Source organism: Mangifera indica, chromosome 13 (genome assembly GCF_011075055.1).
Source record: "Mangifera indica cultivar Alphonso chromosome 13, CATAS_Mindica_2.1, whole genome shotgun sequence".
NCBI lineage: Eukaryota > Viridiplantae > Streptophyta > Magnoliopsida > Sapindales > Anacardiaceae > Mangifera > Mangifera indica.
Genome location: NC_058149.1, coordinates 625095 through 647366, shown reverse-complemented (window position 1 = coordinate 647366; position 22272 = coordinate 625095). Strand labels below are relative to the sequence as shown.

Here is a 22272-nt window from a genome sequence, read left to right as displayed (position 1 = left end):
TAGTATTGAGACTTGAGCCTGAATAGTTGAAAAGACTATCATTATTAAGTCATATTTTTTATTTAGTTAAATATTATTATAATATTTATTTCGTTTGTCATCGATTCGATCGTTGGTTGGATCGATCAAGACCCAGAATAATTCCTTGATGGGATCAATATCTAATCTGGGTTGGGTTTGAAAACATTACATGTGGGATGAAACTAGATCTTGACTTGATTTTATTGTGTTGTGAATCATATTTTATTATATGACTTTATACTCAAATTAGCTTTACTTTGTTCTAGTATGAAGTGGAGTTAGATCTAAGTCAGAGCACGCTTCTGATATAAACAGCCAGCCATACACAATTGATCAAAGAAAATCAAACAAATTTGTTACATCAAAATATTATATAGAAAGGGTTATTTTGCACCCCTTTTTTTTCTGCAATAACACTTTCCACCTTCAAACTTTAACAATGACACTTTCCCACCTTTCATTAAGTTCTTCTTGTAAAATTCGTTAATTTTTAGGATACACATACTAAAAAAAACTTGTATTGCTTTCAATATTTACTAGAGTTAAATAACATTTTTTCTCTAAAACTTTATTAAATATATTTACACTGCTGGTTTATATTAATTTTATGATTAATAATTAAAAAATAAATTTTAAAAATGAAACAATTATTGACAATGAATATTGCCAAAAATGGCTACGATTATATCAAAATAGTGCGATTCAAATTATAAATTCAATTGTAATCAATATGATTACAAGTTTGAAGCTGGCCAAAGTTAAAATTATTTTTTTTATTTTGATTAAATTGAATATAGCAATCCTAGTGATAAATATTTAAGTTTACAAAGGAAAATGTAATTCATACGTATTTTAGAGATAAAAGTGATATCAAACTTATAATATTCTCGTATACTACAAATTAATAAAAGTATCATTTGGCTGGTATAACTATTTTTTTGGAAAATGGGAAAATGTCTTTTGTAAAGTTCGAGAGTGAGAAACTTTCATTAAAGCAAAAAAACGTATAAAACTCTTAATTAAATCTCATATTGACAAAACAAGAAAAATATATTCGATTCGTATGAGTATTCATATCATTCGGGGATGCTAAAACAAGAAAAATTAAATAGTTTGTAAGGTTTTAAACTATCAAGTTTTTATATTATAACGATCAAAAATAAAATCGTGATAAACTTTGTATCTAAAACATACAATTTTTTGACAAATTGTCAGAGTATTATACTATAATGTTACAAATCGAATGGAAATAGTCATTCTTCCCTATAATAATTTTTATATAACAAATAATGAACTTACAAGATATGGCAAGACCAGACCTCTTATGATTGTAAACTCAGGTTGCAATCGAGCCAAGTATTGTTTAGTTTAAGCTCAATTCAAATGTATTTATATGAAACTTGATCACGAGCTTGACAAATTTAAGAGTTGCAGTTTCGAGCTTAAGATAAGAGTAATAAACTCAAAGTAGAGTATAAAAATTATAGTAGAACCTCATCATTTATAAAAAAATATTATAACCTATTTAATATAGATTTAAGAGAAATAATACATTTACAAAATACGAACAGTTATGTGTTATAATATGAACGGTTTTATTTTATTTTAAACTTAAAATTACATATCATTATTTATATTTGTATTTATATCATTATCGATGCATGAAATACTATTGAACCTTTAAACTAGTATATGTTATGCAATAAATTCGAAAAATCTCATATATAGTTATTTTTATTTTAAGTAAGAAAATGTAAATATTAAAATTAAATAAGATAAAAAATGATTTATTCAAAAGTAACCAATAAAGAATAAAAAGCCAAAACGGCAGAGCTCGTAGAATGATACGGCAACAAAATCAAATCCATCCCGTATAAAATTCTTTCACGCAAGTCTCTCCTTCATAGAAACTCTAACCTCTCTCTCCCAAAAGGTCAGTTAGATCCAGAACCCTCTCTAACCTTCTCTGCTTCTTTATTTATTGATTGTATATTGCTGCTTTAAATTTTCATACTTTGCTTTCTCATTCATTTCACGATCTGGGTCTTCCAGATCTGCTTCAAATTCATCTCAAACTGATTTAAAATGGACCTAACTAGCAATTTTAGCATCTGGGTATTGTTTGTTTTCTTGATATCTCAGTCTTTTTGTTATGGATTTTACTTGCCTGGTAGCTACCCTTATAAATACGCTGTCGGTGATGGGTTGTCTGTGAAAGTTAATTCGATTACTTCCATAGACACCGAAATGCCCTTTAGTTATTACAGTTTGCCCTTTTGTAAGCCTCTAGAGGGCGTTAAAGATAGTGCTGAGAATCTTGGTGAGCTTCTGATGGGTGATAGGATTGAGAATTCTCCGTATAGGTTTAAGATGTACACCAATGAAAGTGATATCTTTTTGTGTAAAACGGATCCGTTATCGAAAGATGATTTCGATTTGTTGAAGAAGAGGATTGATGAGATGTATCAGGTTAATTTGATCCTTGATAATTTGCCTGCAATAAGGTACACCATGAAGGATGGCTATCTTTTGAGATGGACTGGCTTCCCAGTTGGGGTTATGTATCAAGATGGGTATTACGTGTTTAATCATTTGAAGTTTAAGGTTCTTGTCCACAAGTACGAGGAAACTAATGTTGCTCGTGTTATGGGAACCGGGGATGCGGCTGAGGTGATTCCCACAAAAGCAAGTGAGGGATCTGATGAACCTGGTTATATGGTTGTTGGATTTGAGGTTGTGCCATGTAGTGTGATGCATAATCGTGATTTGGTGAAGGATTTGAAGATGTATGGCAAGTACCCGAATCCGATTAAATGTGATTCGACCATTGTGTCTATGCCTATTAGGGAGGGTCAACCAATCATGTTTACTTATGAGGTTAACTTTGATGTGAGTGATATTAAGTGGCCATCGCGTTGGGATGCTTATTTGAAGATGGAGGGATCAAAGGTCCATTGGTTCTCAATCTTGAATTCTCTTATGGTCATTACTTTCCTTGCTGGTATTGTTCTTGTGATCTTTTTGAGGACTGTTCGGCGGGATCTGACTCGGTATGAGGAGCTTGACAAGGAGGCTCAAGCACAGATGAATGAGGAGTTGTCTGGGTGGAAGCTTGTTGTGGGGGATGTTTTCCGTGCCCCGAGCAATCCTGGACTTTTGTGTATTGTTGTTGGAGATGGAGTACAGATTCTCGGGATGGCTGTCGTGACTATATTGTTTGCTGCTCTTGGATTCATGTCACCAGCTTCTCGTGGAACTCTTATCACAGGTATGCTATTTTTCTACATGATTCTTGGTGTTCCAGGAGGCTATGTTGCTGTTCGTCTATGGAGGACAATTGGCTGTGGTGATCTTAAAGGATGGGCTTCTGTGGCATGGAGGGTTGCTTGTTTCTTCCCTGGTATTGCCTTTTTGATTCTGACAACTTTGAATTTCCTGTTGTGGGGTAGTCATAGCACAGGAGCCATTCCATTCTCTTTGTTTGTTATTCTGCTTCTGTTATGGTTCTGTATATCTGTACCCCTTACCCTTTTTGGTGGATACCTTGGGGCAAAGGCACCTCATATAGAATACCCTGTTAGAACCAACCAGATCCCACGTGAAATCCCGGCTCAGAAATACCCATCTTGGCTTTTAGTTCTTGGTGCTGGCACTCTTCCATTTGGTACCCTCTTCATTGAGCTCTTCTTTATCATGTCTAGCATCTGGATGGGACGTGTTTACTACGTTTTTGGTTTCCTCTTGATTGTTTTGATTCTGCTCGTGGTGGTTTGCGCTGAAGTGTCTCTTGTTCTCACATACATGCATCTTTGTGTTGAAGACTGGAATTGGTGGTGGAAATCTTTCCTTGCGTCTGGATCAGTTGCGATCTACATTTTCTTGTACTCGATAAACTATCTTGTTTTTGATCTCCGAAGTTTGAGTGGACCTGTCTCAGCCACTCTCTATCTGGGATACTCTCTCTTCATGGTCATAGCAATTATGCTAGCAACCGGCACTGTTGGCTTCCTTTCTTCATTCTGGTTTGTGCATTACCTGTTCTCTTCAGTGAAGCTGGACTGAAGAATGCTCCCCGTTTCAAAGATTAATTTTCTGAAGAGCAGTTGTCATTCAGAAGCGGATTAACGAATGCAAACTTTACAGAAGTCTATCATGTTTTGCTTTGGTTTTCTGAATTTTACTTTGATAGGAACTTAGTAAATTGTAATATCAATAATTTGGTCCAGTTTTCCTTAATTTTTGTTACATTGAGATCATGGCATGACAGTAATTTACCAAGTTGTATTTGCATCTGTGCGGATTAGAGGCCTTATCTAGTTGGTTGTAGTTTGTAATTTGGCATTTTGAATTCCAAGTACTATGTGCTTAGAAATTCAAATCTTTTTCCGGAGGAGCCTACTCGAGTTAGCTGTTTCAAATTCAGGTCAAGCTCAAGTCGGCTATTGTTCTGCCTTATCATCAACTTTGTGATTACACTATCTGATCATCCATTATTTGTATATTGTAAGGTTCTTGATTAAGTCAACTTATAACATCATATACAAATCAGTAGTAAGAGAAAGGATGTATATAGGAATATTATAATTAATGGAAAAAAGAATATTTCTATCTGAGCTATGTTAATACAAGAAAATCTTATTCTTAGGGGGTGTTTGGTTTGAAGATGTTTTCTCACTAAAATTAAACGATTATCTTCAAAATAGATTATGTTGAGTATTATTAGGTATAAATCACCTGAACACAGATTATCTTGAGTATTATTGGATATAAATTATTGTTATATTTAATCAAATTTGGTAAAAATAGGTAAATATAGGTAAATATAAATAATTATTATGTTTGATTAGAGAAAATAAAATAATATTAATATATTATTTTACTTAAATGTCATTGGACTTAATTATTTTAAACTATTTTTTATGTTATTTGTTGAATTAATTGAAAATGAGATTATTTTTCCCTTAAAAAATTAATAAATAAAAATATAATTATAATAAAATTAAGATTATTTTTGTAATCTTTTAATAAATAAGTGAAAGTGGTAATTAAATTAACTTTTATATTATTTATCACATCATCGTTGGTAATAAAATATTAATGAAATTTTTTATTATTTGTCAATTAAACAAAATAATATAAATAATAAAACATAGATTATTAAAGTAATTTTTCTACCCTTTGAACCAAACGCCTCCTTAAAGGTGAAAAATAATAATTTCTCAATCTTTTGTCTAAAGTCAAACATCAGTTTTTCGGGAACATATATATATATATATATATATATATATATATATATATATATATATATATATATATATATATATATATATATATATATATATATATATATATATATATAAACAAATTATATTTTCTTTTATTATATAAAATTTATCATTTAGTTTCTCGTCTTTAATTTAAAAAAAAAAACAAAACATTAACCCTTGTTTTAATCAATTCTAAATTCATAATTACACCGATTATAATTGAAATTAAAGATAAAATCACATCATAATAGTGTAACTCTAATTGATCACACTATTAACTAGGATTGCACTAATCTAGTACGATTCCAATCATCGAAAGTGATAGAAATTCAATTTTAATTTTTTAACATGGGGGAAAAGATATTTAATAAATTTTGCAGGGTTTATATTTTTATCTATTTAGTGTGTATAATAAAAAATAAACTAATTTCAATAATAGTATTAGACATTAGGTGTGAAAATATCATTTTTCTACTTCAAGGGTGGAAGCTTGTTATTTTGATATAGTTTAGGTGAGAAATAATTGTTTTCGATCATTAAAATTATGAATGAAATATTATATGAGTGGTGTTATGTACTTTTGTAATAAATACCAAATTGGGGTATCAATGATGATGTGTTATTATATAATTAAATATTATTTTATCATTATTTTAAAATAATATAATCACATAATGATACATTATTATAAGTATTCAAATTAGTATTTATTATAAATAATATATTTTTATTGATATTATATTATTTAATAATAAGTAAAATTATATACACAAATAAATTATATTAATTTATTCATATAAACTAACATAATAAAATGTAATGGAATAATTTCAATCAGTCAAATATTATCAAATTAATTTATATAAATAAATTTATAAAATTTATTCGTACATATAATATTACTCTAAAACATTATTATTATCACAACTAATTGTTGAAATATTTGACCTGGATGGCTGCTATCCAAGATAAATCCTGATAACTATGAATCTGATTATGATTATGATAAGGTTGATGATGGTGGCTCACAATTCTTTTAATCTTGGTGGGATAAGAACAACTAGAGCTCAAGTTAGGAAAGGAAATATCTAAGGAAAGATCTAACTTTCCAATAGTATTACCATGACTTTAATTAAAATTAATAAGATAAAATAGGCCAAATGACTATTTTCCATCTAAGTTTTAATTCAATCTTAAAAATATATAGTTCAAAAACTCAAACATTCATCTATAGACTAACTTCTGTTAAAAGTTTTAGTTATAAGTAAGGGTAAAATCATTATTTTACCTTCTATATTAAAAAATGTATAATTTATATCATTTTCTCTCTTAAATCTTGAAAAGTGACATTTCACTCCCACAAATGTTTAAGTTTTCTTCTCTTCAACTATAGGGGTAGTGACGATCACCATTCTCCTTCCTTTTTTTTTTTTACCACTGCCAACGATGTCCCACAATAGATGAAGAAGCACTGGCATGACAAATCAAAGACAAAGAAGCTCGATAAAATATTAATGATTTATCATTACTTATAAAAGAATGATAACCTCTATTTACTAATTTTATATAGAGAGAGCGTGTGAGGGATAGAGAGAGAGAGAGGATTTGAATTACTTAACTGAGTATTGTTAGGTTAAGCTCAACAAGTTTAAGAGTTGCATGTTTGAGCTTAAGATAAAAATTACTTACTTGAGTTTGGTTCAAAAAATTATATTTAAATTTATGTATTTATTAATTATTTTCATATTCAAAATGAAGAAGTAAGATTTTAGGGTTTATTAATATTATACTTAGGTTGAACAAGGAAATTACCAAGGGAGCTCAAACTCAAGACCAAATCATCATGAGTGGCTCAACCCATTGCAATCTTTCATACACACACACACACACACACACACACACACTTCACATACTAGTAATGGGTACAAATATGAGTATTAATATTAATTTATCTTTTTGTGATGGGATTATTTTAAACTAAAGATAAAATAACATTTAATCATGTGATAATACAAATGTGTTCGTGTTATATCTATGTCATGAATACATGAATTATTATTATTATTATTATTATCATGAAAATTGGGAAGACTTTTTATGAGAGATTAATACTCCTTTTCTTTCACTTCCATAGAAGCAATCTTGATATGAATTTGTAAGGCAAACATTAAGAATTTATTTTCCATTTAAAAATATAAAATGTTTTTCCACCACATCATGCAAAGTTTATGGGCAGCCAAACACTATAGAAAAGTGGGTGCATGAAAGTTACTGTCTACTAGTCTATGATGGCCTAATTTATCATCTATGTTAAAGAAACCTTATATTCATATTCTAACTGATGAATATTAATGGGTATTAAAAGAGCTAACTTGTTATTATGTAAATGAATAAATTTGGATACAAATTGAGTCAAGTTCAAATTATTTATGGCTTGAACTCAATTCGAATGAAAAATATAACAATTCAAGTATAGCTCGAGTTTGTCAAGTTGAAGTTAAAGATAATTTGATTTCAATTTGATTTCTAAATTCAAAGTTTGAGGTTTAACTTGAATTCACCACTCAAATTCATGACTTACTAACAAAACAATGTTATTTGACAATTATTTAATATGACTCAAATTGAGTCACAAGCAAAACTCAAACCAATTCAAACTATCCACCTGACTTAGGTGAACTCCCTCGAGCAAACTTGGTTTGGTTGTAGAAACAAGCCAACCCTCTCGACTTGAGCTCAGTTCAAGTTTGTCCTATAAACAAATTCAAGTCGAGCCAACTTTCAAGCCTAGACTAACTAGATTCAAGTGCAACCCCATGAGTGAATGATTTTGAATTATAAATAAAGTAAATAGTTAAATCACTCAATTATATAATGATTTGTCAACCTTTAGGACCAATCCGTTAGCTCCTATTGTATTACTTTTAATACAAACTAAGGCATAAATGGTCCATCTTATAGGTAAGAGGTAGGCTTGTGTCTCTTGATGGAATATGTAACCACCATTCATTTTGCACATAATAACAATTTTCAAATCTTGCATTAAATTATCTAATACAAAGTTCAATTCTTTAAGTAATGAACCCCATTCATTCTCATTAAACATCTAATTAATGTGAGGACAAAGATGAGGAAAAAGTCGAAAAACTACTTAGACCAATACTATGAGTACTTACTTTTGGTAAATATTTTGTATATAGAGATGATGTGTTATTATATGATTGGGTGTTGTTTTATCTTTAATTTAAAATTACTTAATCATATGATAACATATTATCTATGTATACGATTTATGTATCAAAGTGGATACACATAATTGTATTGAATTACTTATTACAAGAAGTAAATAAAAGACATAGATAATCTACTTATTACAACAAGGCGAGTTGGAAATACACAACACATAGTTATCATACCCTACATTATGTTCTTTGCTCAATTTAAGATTGCGAGAAGCTTTTGTATCATGAATAGTGTAAAAATATGGTCAATGCTAAATTTTCACCAAAAGGTTATTGCAAAGGATAGATCAATCAAAAAAAGAGTTTTAATTTTTGTCTGACTGATTTGTGCATCGTACAAATCTTTGCCAACGAATCATTGGTTGACCTTTTGTCAGTTGACGATTCATCCTTGTTCAAGAGATAGGAGTTGGAGGGGGGGGGGGGGGAGCAGTGATTTTTCAAACTTTGGGTGAAGAAAAATTATTAGTTTTTAAACTTAAAAGTAAAAATGGATGAATTTATAATTTTTTTAAATAGTTTTATTAAATGATTATTTTACCTTTAACTATAATAATAAAATTTAATAAATAAATGAGTATTTAGATTTTTGATAATCAACGGATGAAGAGTTGGATTTGTACCCAACCTTGGGTGGGAAATTCGTTTGGCCTTTCTCCCATCCTAATATAACTCTTTAGTGGGAAAGAGAAGATGATGAGTTTTTAGTAATAGACAACACATGCGTATCTTACACTACTTTACGTTCTCTCTTCGATTTGAGATGGAGAGAAACATTTATGTCGTGAATTTAGTCAATTACGTACTAGATTTTTACCGTAAGGTTATGGATAAATGAGTTTATCCATTCTACAGAAATGGACATGATACTTATGATGTAATTCTATTTATGACATTATATTGGAGTTTTCCTTATATTTAGTGAATTTCCATCTAAAGAGTCATGAGATTTGTTGCTTGACGAAAGAAGCAGTAAGCACATTAATGTGCGGTCATGGTTGTCATGTTTGGCGACCCTTGAATGTTCTTAATCTGCTTTTCTGGCCGAAACTAACACAACTCAGGAACCTTTTCTTGTTCCAGGTGAGAAAGAACTGAAGGGTTTTGACTGGTTGCATCTGGTTTTGCTGAGAAGAGAAATCTGAAGATGGCAGGAGGGCATATGGGACCTGCTGGTGTGGCAAAGGAGAGGGCTGAAAGATATCAAGGGAGGGTTACATTTTCTGTGGTTATTGCCTGCCTTGTGGCTGCCGTTGGTGGGGCACTTTTTGGTTATGATACTGGAATTTCAGGTAATTTTTGTGCAAGAAGAATTGTTCATGAATACTTTGCCTTTTACTGCTCTTATCTTTTTAGTTTTACTTTTTGGTCAACCTAGAAGAGGAACTTATGATTTCTAGGCGGAGAAAAATGAACTTGTATGCTTATTTAGATTAAATTTTGATTCTGAGTAACCTCAAGGGTAGGCTTGAGTAGTTAAGCGAAAGAGCCCCTTAAAAGGGTAATTATCTTGGAATTGAATATGGTAGTGATAAATCTAGTAGTTCTGTATTGATTCTAGTGGAACATACAATTGGCAGGAGGAGTGACATCTATGGATCCATTTCTTAAGAAATTCTTTCCTGATGTTTATAAGAAAAAGGGTCTTGCACATGAAAACAACTACTGCAAGTTCAATGATCAGGGGCTTTCAGCATTTACATCTTCTCTATACCTTGCTGGTATGGTTGCATCCCTAATAGCATCGCCAGTTACGAGGAATTATGGTCGCCGCACAAGTATAATTTGCGGTGGCATCAGTTTTCTCATCGGTTCAGCTTTAAATGCTGCAGCCGTCAACCTTGCAATGCTCCTCTTGGGTCGGATCATGCTTGGCATTGGCATTGGTTTTGGAAATCAGGTATCCTGTTTTGCCTGTTTTTGTGTCTTAACAGGAATGTGTTGCATGAGGCAATAGTCAATTAGTGACTTCCTTCTTAAATGTGATTGACGCAAAGTTAATAGAATGTTTAGTAATGTTGCAAAACAGCTAATTTAATCATCCTCGCTGTTATTCGAAGGCTGCTCCGGCGCCCATCTCTGATAGACTTGTTTTTGTGACAAAGAATTGCTTGTTTTTGTGTCTTAACAAGATTGTGTTGCTCGAGTCAATAATCAATCAGTGACTTGCTTCTGAAATGTGATTGATGAATGTCTAGTAATGTTGCAAAACAGCTAACTTAATCTTCCTTGCCATTGTTCTCAGGCTGTTCCAGTATATCGATCAGAGATGGCTGCAACCCATCTCCGATAAATTTGTTTTTGTGACAAAGAATTGCTTGTTTTTGTGCCTTAACAGGAATGTGTTGCTTGAGGCAACAATCGATCAGTGACTTGCTTCTGAAATGTGATTGATGAATGTCTAGTAATGTTGCAAAACAGCTAACTTAATCTTCCTTGCCATTGTTCTCAGGCTGTTCCAGTATATCGATCAGAGATGGCTGCAACCCATCTCCGATAAATTTGTTTTTGTGACAAAGAATTGCTTGTTTTTGTGCCTTAAAAGGAATGTGTTGCTTGAGGCAACAATCAATCAGTGACTTGCTTCTGAAATGTGATTGATGAATGTCTAGTAATGTTGCAAAACAGCTAACTTAATCTTCCTTGCCATTGTTCTCAGGCTGTTCCAGTATATCGATCAGAGATGGCTGCAACCCATCTCCGATAAATTTGTTTTTGTGACAAAGAATTGCTTGTTTTTGTGCCTCAACAGGAATGTGTTGCTTGAGGCAACAATCAATCAGTGGCTTGCTTCTGAAATGTGATTGATGAATGTCTAGTAATGTTGCAAAACAGCCAACTTAATCTTCCTTGCCATTATTCTCAGGCTGTTCCAGTATATCGATCAGAGATGGCTGCAACCCATCTCCGATAAATTTGTTTTTGTGACAAAGAATTGCTTGTTTTTGTGCCTTAACAGGAATGTGTTGCTTGAGGCAACAATCGATCAGTGACTTGCTTCTGAAATGTGATTGATGAATGTTTAGTTATGTTGCAAAACAGATAACTTAATCTTCCTAGCCATTGTTCTCAGGCTGTTCCGGTATATCTATCAGAGATGGCTCCGACCCATCTTCGAGGAGCCTTGAACATGATGTTTCAGTTAGCAACCACCCTTGGAATATTTACTGCAAACATGATCAATTATGGAACACAGGAGCTTGAATGGGGATGGAGGCTCTCACTTGGCCTAGCTGCATTGCCAGCTTTATTGATGACAGTGGGAGGGCTATTTCTTCCGGAAACACCCAACAGTCTGATCGAGAGGGGACGTGTCGAGGAAGGGAGAAAAGTGTTGGAGAAAATGAGAGGAACCACGAATGTTCAGGCTGAGTTTGAAGACATGCTTGATGCAAGTGAATTGGCTAAGTCAATAAAGAATCCTTTCAGAAACATCCTGGAGAAAAGGAACCGACCACAATTGGTTTTGGCAATCTGCATGCCCATGTTTCAGATCCTCACAGGCATCAATTCAATTCTCTTCTATGCTCCAGTGTTGTTTCAGTCTATGGGGTTCAAGGGAAATGCTTCTTTGATCTCATCGGCTTTGACAGGAGCTGTTTTAGCATTGTCAACTGTTCTTTCTATTGCAGCTGTAGATAGATTAGGCCGAAGACCTTTACTTATCAGTGGTGGAATACAAATGATTTTATACCAGGTAAATATTGCACACTCTGTTACAGTAATTTGTTTGCTACAACAATTTAGTCCACCGTTGAAATATTGTTCGTTTTGCATACACAATCTATCACAATTTTGTTTTTAAGTCTTGCAACCCAAAACGTATTTGACAACTTAAGAGCTCAGTCTAGCCTTAGTTATCTCCAAGCAATGTAGGATATCAATAAATACTTAACATTTTCTTAATACTTTGTCAATATGAAATTTGTTACCAAGATTTGACCCATTATCGCTCAAAGAGACGCGCAAATACAATTTACAACATCTTAGTCTAATAGAGTATCCCACTATTAAGACACCGTCTTCATTGGACTCATTACTATTTAACTAGTTTTATCTTAAAATTCAACATTGTAGTCTTGAGATCAAGACTATATAAACTCAACATTTACATACCACCAACTCTCGTGTTTTGCCACTCAACATCATCATGGAACTTTGTTCTATGATTGTATTTATAACATCTTGATTTAATAATTTGACCTAATGTTAAGATATTGTCCTCTTCGAATAGACAGTCCATTACAATTTTTTTTTTCAGGTTTTACAAACCATAATATATCTTAATAGTTTAAACACTCACAATTTATTTAAACACTCTTGTTTTAACATACAAAACAATATGGGATACATATACATACCCAACATCATTCTTATATTTTATTGATATAAGATTTACCTAACTATTCGTTAGCATAATCCCCTCATTCCAATTAATGCATTAGTTCCAACTTCTCTCTCTTCTAATTTGTTTGCAAACAGGTGGTAGTTTCCATAATCCTGGGGATAAAGCTAGGCAACAATCAAGGTCTCTCAAAAGGCTTTTCAGTATTGGTGGTGATTGTGATTTGCCTGTTCGTCTTAGCCTTTGGATGGTCATGGGGACCTCTAGGCTGGACTGTGCCAAGTGAAATATTCCCATTAGAAACAAGATCAGCCGGACAAGGCATCACCGTTGCAGTCAACCTCTTATTCACATTCGCCATAGCTCAGAGCTTCCTTTCCCTTCTCTGCGGCCTCAAGTTTGGCATCTTCCTCTTCTTTGCTGCATGGGTTCTCATCATGACCACATTTGTCTTCTTCTTGCTGCCTGAAACCAAAGGAGTCCCAATTGAAGAGATGATCCTCCTATGGAGGAAGCACTGGTTCTGGAAAAAGATCATGCCCGATATGGAATGAATGTAAGATTTTGGGGTTAACGGGCAATTGTTAAACTTCTATGAGCTTGTTTTTACTGTAATTCCGCTAAGTTTATAAGTTCACCAAATCTAGACATTACAAACTTAAAGTCGATTTGACAATAATTGAGTTAAGCCACAAATATTTCATAGAAGGCTTAGCTCGTTTTCATCGCTAATAAGCCACCATATTGAGCTACACAAGGGCAAATGGTTACCATGTATACAAATATTGTTTTATCAATAAATTTTATTACAGTTTCATTTTTGTGTGAAAATTGTTATTTCAGAGTTGAAATTTTACATATATGGCATATTTATTAATATATACAAAGTTACAATCTTTAGCTGTTATCCAAAAATCTCAACATTAGAATTAAATGTGATTCAGATTGATTTAATCTTTAACCTAATAATTTGAGTTTAAATAACGGTTGTCCAAGTTTGAGATTAAGTTAAGTCAGTTTGACTTAATCAAATCGTTATAAAGTCGATAATATATTTATCTTTTTTTATAATGATTTGTTTTTGATAACTTTTCTTTTAGAACAATTTTTTTTTTAAACCCGTCATCAATAAAATGACTTAAATTTAATTTGAAGCTAACCATTTGGGCTCATCCTTGGATCTACCCGTTCTCAATGTAGATTAAGTCTTTCTTTCACTTGCTTTAATTTTGAGTAGAAATTAGTGAAATCTACAAGAAACCCAAAGGAGTTGGGGTAATAATATTCATCTAAACATAAGTGCCCTAAAAAATACTTAGAAGAAGTTAGGGGTGTGCATAATTGACTTCAAACTGTAAAATCAGACCAAATTATTTAAAAATTATAATTTAATTTGATTTTGTTTAGGTTAATAAATTTAAAAAAAATAGTTTTTAATTTGGATTATGATTTAAACTATTTTTAAATTGAACCAAATTCTAAATTGTTTTTTTTTTAAATACATATATAACTATATTAAATAAAAATTTTTAATAAATAATTAGATGTGTAATTTTTAATATTTATTTTATCATTTTTATATGTATATTATATATATATTTCAAATTTATTTTATATGTTTATGTTATGTTTTTGAAAATCATAATTTTATTAAAATATATATTTAAAAATAAATAATTTTAATACGTTCAAATCGTAATTAAAACTAAATTAAATTATATATTTTTAATTTAATTTAGTTTAAATTCTAAAATAATTTGATTTAAAAATTTTTCAAATTATCTTTTTTAATTTCGTTTGGAAATCCTTTTAAGATGCATCAAATAACGTTCACACCCTAGAAGAAGTCGAAGATAACAAATAACCCAAATTTTTGTAGATTAAATTTAAAGTAACCCTTAAAATCGAATCCTCAAAAGCCTCACAGCCCTTTAGTTAACCCTACACTAATTAAGGGCTTCTAGACCTTCAATTCACGTTCAAAGCCACACCCATCTCCTTCGAAACAGAGGAAACTTAGAGAAGAACACAATTTCATCACTTGAATAGGTATTCATTTCTTTCCAATTCTAAAATTTTCATTCTTTTTCCCTTTTCAGTTTTTTCTTGGTTACGAATCCTTCCCGGGTTCATGTTGATTTTGCTAGAATTTTTGTGTTTGGGAATTGGGATGATTAAATATCTGTTCATTTTTGGAATTGTAGATAGAACTTGCGATGTGTTTGACGAAATGCCTCTGGGAGAAGTGTTTTGATGGTTATATTGTATAAGTTATTAGTTTGAATCTTAAATACGTTGCTTGGGTGTTTATTTATCTTTTTGTGTTACAAAGAACTCAAGAGAATGAAATTTCTTCTATAATTGAAGCAGAAGATAATGAGATTTGATAACTTTGAAATTTTTCTGTGGATATACATAGTTTTGGATAGAAAAAAAGGGAGCTTTAAGAATGGGTTAATGATTCATTGACTAAAGGATATTGATTTTCTTATTTCTCGAACAAATTCGAAAGAGTTATTATATGTTTCTATGCTTATTGTGTTTGCAGGTACCAATCATTTATAACGTTTACTTTTCTATTTCTTATGCCCAAGCAACAGATTATGGGATTTTGAACTCTTTTTTGGGGGTCATAATAAATAATAACTTTGTTTTGGCAGTAGAAGTAGACAGCGTTGGGTAAAAAATGCCTCTTTATGATTGTATGTTGCTGGCAAAACCACATGTGAAAAAAGAAGCGTTCATGGATTTGGTAGCACGAGTTGGCAAGCATGTTTGCAGTAGAAATGGGGTTGTTACTGAAATCAAATCATTTGGAACTGTTCAGTTGGGCTATGGTATCAAGAAGCTTGATGGAAGATTCTTTCAGGTAACTTAGCTTACCCGTGTTTATCCTCTTACTTTTAATGTCATTTAATTTCAATATTTTAAAATTAAAAAATTATACTAAACCCCTCCCCGTCAGTGTGGTAGGATTTTGATCTCGAGACCTTTATACAACCCTAATAGATCCAAGTAGTTGAATTAGCTAGTATTCACTAACATTTTCTTGTTTACTTTCTATCTTGTTGTCTTGATTTCTTTTATTTGAACATTATCGCCGGTGCCCAAAATGCCACATAATGGTTGTCTACCTACTAGCAGCCCTCCTTTTTTATTTAGCTCTGGACTGGACAATTTATAAAGTAGTTGATAATATAGAGTAAACTACTAACTATGTTTATGATTGGAATGATCTTTCTCAATCATTTTAATAACAAAAATAAAGTAAATGTTTTTATTGTAAAATTGAATGATTCCACTTGGCTCACAAAATTTTCACAAAAAAAATCTACAAATTCTATTACTTTCATTTGAAGTATTATTACATCTCAATTCATTTTACTGATTGTGTTTTACTCTGTTTTGAACACTAACATATAGGGGTGAATTTCATTTGGTTCCTTATGTGAAGCATCCCATTACAATGGAGCATTGGAACTCTGCAAAAGAGCGCAATAAGAATACCTAATCTTTACCGATTTCCAAACTAAAACACCATATCACCATGGAGCTTCTAGGCTTTTACTCTTAATATAAATCAGAGTTGTAAAGTTAGACAGTTTTCAGAATCCAATAATTGCTAAAGTTGGATCTGACAAATATTTATATGTCACCATAATATCTGCTCTAGTAGAACTCTTAAAATTTACCAACATATAGCAACGTCCTAAATTTCCTAGGTTTCAAACTCTGGATCATTTGGACACATGGGCTTTTACTACTGAATTATCAAGACTCCCAAGTGAAATCTTACATAAGTGGAGGTAATGAAAGTGTATTTTTTTTTTTTAAAAATTTTCATCTACCCTTTTAGGCGTTAATTGGAGAAAATGAAGTTGCAGGGAAAAATGTTGTTTACATAGAATTATAGGCTCTATCATTTTAGCTTTTGGTATATATATATATTATGAAGCTTGCGGGGCTCATGGCTTCATTTTGATGAGCTACATTATGATACTTTATAGTCTGTACATATAATTATGCATTATTTATCCTTTTTTCGCTGGATGGTTTTCCTGTGGTTAATCAATGAAACAAACTGGCTGTTTCTTTTCTACGTTGTATAGGGTCAAATGATGCAGCTGACTATGATGGCTACACCCAACATCAATAAGGAGCTACATTATCTGAACAAGGAAGATAGGCTACTGCGTTGGCTTTTGGTTAAACACAGAGACACAAAATATGGGCTGGATTTTCTTAGTGAAGAAGATGGAAATGCTGAGCTTAGCAAATTTCCCCTAAGCAGCATCTATGATGATGAGGACCTTGATGAAGATGACGACGATGATGATGAATATGTTGCAGAGCAAGAGGAAAGAAAAGATTAGTGATAAAATGTGTTCATCCTTTTTCTAGTAAGGTTGAGATCGTCTTTTTTTGTCAGTTAACAGTAATTAAACTACTGAATCATAATCCTGGTGCCCACCATTAATCTAGTGTGAACTTTAAGTTAAGTTCTTCTAGACCTATTTGCTTGTTTTTGGCTCCTAAATGAAAAGACCTAAGAGCAACTCTTTTCTGGGACTTTCATGTTATGGAATCACTTCATTCTACCTTTGAGAATGAAAGGAAAAATTTTCCTAATAATGGAAAGAAATTTGAGAACTTGGTAGAATCAAAATATGGTGATAGGCACATCATAAGAAGTTGTATAACCAATGAATTATGATTGTGAAATTAGAGATGTAATGCTTAATAGAGTCAGCATATGACACTGGCCAGGGAATATACCAGCCCAATTTTCACCCTCAGATTATGGTGAAAGGGCTTGACCATGGTCCCCTTGATTACAATATAATGATGAAAACTGGCATGTTTATGTTACTAGGCCGGTAACATGAGTATTCCTGGCTGAATATTTCATCTCTCTATTGAATTGTTTGTGTTTGTGACATTTCATTGAACCTTAACGTAATCTTTCACTTGGCGTGCTCAGTTGAAACCTATGAACAGAAATAATTGTGTTGTTAGCGTATCTCTTTGTATGTATTATTGGGTCAGTCTTTTGTATGAATTCTATTGTTGACCAAATGGTGTATCGGGAGTTATAGTCTTTTGCATATTATGGTGCATATGAGGGATATGGTGTCCCTGATAACTAGTACGAATCTTGCTACCCTAAGATGATTCTTGATGAATGCTTTATCAGAAAATGAAGTTTTGGATGCTTAGTAATTTATTTGCCCAGAAAAAGAAATTTTTATTCTTGTCAAATGTTTTATGAAGGAAATGAAATCTTTCATTTAAGTTATAACTGTGCCTAGAAAAAAAAGTTATTGGTAAGGGAAGTGCTTGTTACAGCCATGTCTATGAAGTGAGCTTTATATGCAATAAAACTATGCGTATCTATTATAAGTATACACTTAATATGTGTTAACAAGTGATTGAAGATTTTGAATTAAGAATAAAATAATATACAATCACAGGATAACAAATAATGTGTGTACTAATATGTATATTCAAATACGGGTACATATAGCATTGTTTATTCATGTGTAATTTATGCGAAATTTTGTTTGTCAACAGGAAGGTAACTAATTGTCACACTTGATAACATCTAACACTCTATTTGCAATCATAGTTATGAAAACTAGATCAACCAATTGGACCGGTTCAATCATTACCTTTAGGCCAACCCATTCTGGTTGAGCAGTCTAATGGCTTTAGCCATTTGATCACTCGTAGTTCAATTAGATTAATTATGTTGGTTTGTTGTTTCACAATCATATTGTTGCAAAATGAAAACTAGATCAATCAATTCGATCGAGACCTTTAGGCCAACCCGTTCTGGTTGAGCAATCTAATGGGTTTAGCCATTTGATCACACTTTGAACTATAGTTCAACTAGATTATCTGTGTTAGATTGTTGTTCAACTCTAATTGTTTTACAGTCATATTGTTGCGAAATTTTTGCAAAGTTAGGACTTGAACTTGAATACCAACATTTGCTAATACAATGGTAGAACCATTGCGCCACTAATTTTATTTATTAAATATTATGAAAATCTATTTATATAAAGAGTGTTGTTTTTCTTTTATGATCGTTGATCTATTCAATCTGATAGGAAAATAAGAGTATTCAAAATTATTGAGTTAAAATCTAAACTAAAAGTTGAACCAAAAATTAGGGTACATGAAAAACCAATTCGCATATTTGTTTCAAGAATATTACAAAATTGACTTTTTGATCCGGTTATCAATTTTTTAATTTTTGAAAATCGGTTAATTGAATCAAACTAATTTTCAAAAAAAAAAAATTGACGACAAAATAACAAAGTTGGGTGACCCTCAAAAATTTAGTTGAAAATCCGTTAATTGACAATTTGGTTTAGTTAAACAGTATTTTTAATTTAATTTAAAATTGATTAATCTTTAAATCAGTTTGATTTTAATTTATGATTTTTTTTAAATTAAAAAATTTGTTCAGTTCAAAATAATATTAAACCAGTTTGGATAATCAATTTTAAACACCTCTATCTGGGAAAGACCCAAACTATGTCTTTGATCAAGCCAAGGTCCGGTCCAATGATTATGGCATTGTTTGTAATAAGACCAGAACAAAATAATGAAATATTGGAGAAAAAGTTGAAGCAAATGGGCTACGAGTATGGCCATAGGGCACATAAAAGCTGTCAATGTCAATTTGGAGTGGGGGATTTGTTCCAAAGCTAAAGCATCAAAGTCATGCGCTCATGAATGTGACCTTGCATGCTCAGGACTCTGGACAGCACGTTCATGTCTCTTTCTACTTTTTTACCAACTTAGAAGACCGAAAAATTCCAATTTCTTTCCATGCAAGAGAATTATTCTCACAAAAAGGTTCCTATTATTTGCTAATAATATTATATACACTCAATTTTAAATATATATTTAAATATTCAGATGATATATTATTATATAATTTAATATTATTTTATTTTAAATTAAATCGGTATATAATAATATTAAAAAATTATCAAAAAATGAAAAATAAAAAGTAATGTCATTAATCATTAAATGTCTGATCTTAATTTAAATCATGATATAAAATAATATTAATAAAATTTTATATATTTATAATAAATGATAATTTAAATATCAACGAAGTTATATTATTTTATAATTAAAAAAATTTTAAATTAAAAATATTATAATGCTTAATCATATAATGGACGGTGAGACCATGTCGACAACTAGGTGTTTTGCCGACTAATTAGAACAAGACAGAACAATAGTCGGTCCCCAAACTCCAACTTTGTGACCTATTGAAGTTTGTTCCATCAAAAGTCCATTGACTTGACGCTTCGCTTTTTTCTGGGACGTGTACGGCCATGATCTTATCAAAACATGCGCTATATTTATGGACCAACACACAACCCACACAAGTTATAAAACTAGGCAAAGGACTATGTTCCACCCAAATTTTATCAAACCTAAAAGCATATGTACAATAATTCAAACTCTCAAATACCAACCCATAAATTAATTATAATTAAATTTTTAGTTAGAAATAAGAATAAAATTATTATTTTTTATTAAATATTAAAAATTTATATTACTTTTTCTTTAAATTTTAAAAATTAACACTTCATTTTATTTTTAAAGTTTAAAAAGTTAATATCTTACCCTTATAGTTTGTTTTTCTTTTCTGACGACCACCATTTTAACAGATAGTTAGCACTTTCCATCCATCTTTCAAAGTTGACCATAAAAAACAACAAAGGACAACCACCTAACACCATGAAAGACAACAAAATATTATCCTTTGTTGTTTGAAAGTAGATTTGAATTCGAATCGAGCTTACTCGAGCTTAAGTTAGGCTTAATGAATCTGAAATGAGCTGAACTTAAACGAGCCCTAACACAAGACCAAGCTTTAAATGGCAAGATAAACGAACTTGAGCCTAAGCTAGGGCTGAGTAGCCAAATAACTTGTGCTGCTCTCAAGCTACATGTGTCATTTAAAGTTTTAAGTGAAACGTCACCGTTTCACTTAAAAGTTTAAATAAACTAGGGAAAATATTTCTTTCCCTTTGCCTTCAAAGCATTTTAGTCTTCACTCTTCAACCTTCAATTCACGCATATTGCGACACACGTTATTTTAAACCTTCAACATTTCAGTTCAACTTCTTTTTTAGTCTTTTGGGTTTTTCTCTTCTTGTAGATTCTTTTCTCCTTCTTTTTGCATCTTCACGTTCGGCGTTTGAGCAACCTTCAGTTCACACACAAAGAAACAATCGTTTACTTGTCTTTTGTTAGTTTATACATCTTTGTTGAGCTACTCTCTTGTTTTGCAACTGTATGTGCTTACTATACCTTGCTTATTGTAGATCTATGGTGTACATGTATTAAAATTGTATTTCTATTATGATATAATGTTTCTTGATACTTAGGTGATCTAATTTGTCTTTCAAATGCTCAGGTTCTATTATTTGATGAGCTATTTATGTAGTTATTCAGGTTCTTGCTTAATGAATTTTGATTAAAATAATGACATTTATGTAGTTGATTAATAAATTATAGTTCAATTCACTTCCAGATTTTAATAAATCATCCTCAGTGGTGGTAGGTGGTTGTCCTTCGTGGTTGGATATGGAAAATGGGTGGAAAGCACTAACCGTTGGTCAGAATGGCGATTGTCAGAGAAGGAAGACGAACCTTAGGGGTAAAATGTTAACTTTTCAAACTTTGAGAACAAGGGTGAAGTATTAGTTTTTAAAACTTAGGGGATGGGAGAATTATATAAATTTTTAGGTTTTTAGAGTTTAGTAGTAAAATAATGATTTTGCTCTTATCTTTAACCGAAAATTTTAATAACAATTAACTCATAATTGGGTATTTAAGTTTTTAAACTATCACAGGTGTGCTTTTGTGATTAAGTTAAAATTTTGATAGAAACTAGACTTTTGGAAATCAAATCAACAAAATGAAGGTTTAGGGTTTGATATAAACTGTTGAAGCTCGAATTTTAATTAGAATCAAACAAGTTGAGTTTTAAGTCAATGATTGGACTACTTTATAAAAAACGAGTTACGTTTGAATCAATTCAAATATTTATGTTTGAACTAGTTCATGTCAAATACAAAATAAAATTATTTTCTAATTGAATTTGATCCTCAACTCTTCCATCTTGAATCGATCGTAAATTGAACCATGTTCACACATGGTCTAAATCAAATTCTACCTTGATTGGGGAATAAGTAGTTACTTTTAACTATTAATTTTCAATTTATTAAAATAGAATGTCAAAATATTAATATCAATATAAATCATCTTCTATAAATAATTAGGATAAGTTTGGTTTGAGTAATTTTTCATTATAAAAAGAAATTACCATAAATATATATATTTTTGAAAATTTACTAGATGCAAA

The 22272-nt window shown here is 31.3% G+C and overlaps 3 protein-coding genes across 7 annotated transcripts; all 3 read left to right on the top strand.

Annotated features, from left to right (window-relative positions):
• The first annotated feature begins 1889 nt into the window (after nt 1-1889).
• On the top strand, nt 1890-4412 carry LOC123194762 (transmembrane 9 superfamily member 11). Its single transcript, XM_044608152.1, has one exon. It carries the CDS (start codon nt 2107-2109, stop codon nt 4081-4083), a length of 1977 nt encoding a protein of 658 aa, XP_044464087.1. The 5' UTR covers nt 1890-2106; the 3' UTR covers nt 4084-4412.
• A 4836-nt stretch (nt 4413-9248) lies between these two features.
• Nucleotides 9249-13692, top strand: LOC123194838 (sugar transport protein 7-like). 3 transcript variants are annotated; one of them, XM_044608278.1, is made up of 5 exons: nt 9249-9502; nt 9614-9822; nt 10111-10430; nt 11604-12227; nt 13013-13692. In XM_044608278.1, exons 2-5 carry the CDS (start codon nt 9678-9680, stop codon nt 13427-13429), a joined length of 1506 nt encoding a protein of 501 aa, XP_044464213.1. In that variant the 5' UTR covers nt 9249-9502; nt 9614-9677; the 3' UTR covers nt 13430-13692. The 3 variants fall into 3 exon arrangements, with proteins under 3 accessions (XP_044464213.1, XP_044464212.1, XP_044464214.1); XM_044608277.1 differs by having other exon boundaries at nt 9595-9822; XM_044608279.1 differs by having other exon boundaries at nt 9249-9516.
• Nucleotides 13693-14762: 1070 nt separating this feature from the next.
• On the top strand, nt 14763-17444 carry LOC123194839. 3 transcript variants are annotated; one of them, XM_044608282.1, is made up of 3 exons: nt 14763-14924; nt 15539-15744; nt 16985-17444. In XM_044608282.1, exons 2-3 carry the CDS (start codon nt 15562-15564, stop codon nt 17246-17248), a joined length of 447 nt encoding a protein of 148 aa, XP_044464217.1. In that variant the 5' UTR covers nt 14763-14924; nt 15539-15561; the 3' UTR covers nt 17249-17444. The 3 variants fall into 3 exon arrangements, with proteins under 3 accessions (XP_044464217.1, XP_044464216.1, XP_044464215.1); XM_044608281.1 differs by having other exon boundaries at nt 15424-15744; XM_044608280.1 differs by having other exon boundaries at nt 14767-14924; nt 15536-15744.
• The last annotated feature ends 4828 nt before the right edge of the window (nt 17445-22272 follow it).

What these genes read in the sequence shown, in the direction of transcription:
- LOC123194762 (XM_044608152.1), top strand. Translation starts at nt 2,107, where the DNA reads ATGGACCTAACTAGCAATTTTAGCATCTGGGTATTGTTTGTTTTCTTG.
- LOC123194838 (XM_044608278.1), top strand. Translation starts at nt 9,678, where the DNA reads ATGGCAGGAGGGCATATGGGACCTGCTGGTGTGGCAAAGGAGAGGGCT. An exon ending in TTATGATACTGGAATTTCAG is followed by an intron (nt 9,823 to 10,110) that starts GTAATTTTTGTG and finishes TACAATTGGCAG; the next exon opens with GAGGAGTGACATCTATGGAT. An exon ending in TACAAATGATTTTATACCAG is followed by an intron (nt 12,228 to 13,012) that starts GTAAATATTGCA and finishes GTTTGCAAACAG; the next exon opens with GTGGTAGTTTCCATAATCCT.
- LOC123194839 (XM_044608282.1), top strand. Translation starts at nt 15,562, where the DNA reads ATGCCTCTTTATGATTGTATGTTGCTGGCAAAACCACATGTGAAAAAA. An exon ending in TTGATGGAAGATTCTTTCAG is followed by an intron (nt 15,745 to 16,984) that starts GTAACTTAGCTT and finishes TACGTTGTATAG; the next exon opens with GGTCAAATGATGCAGCTGAC.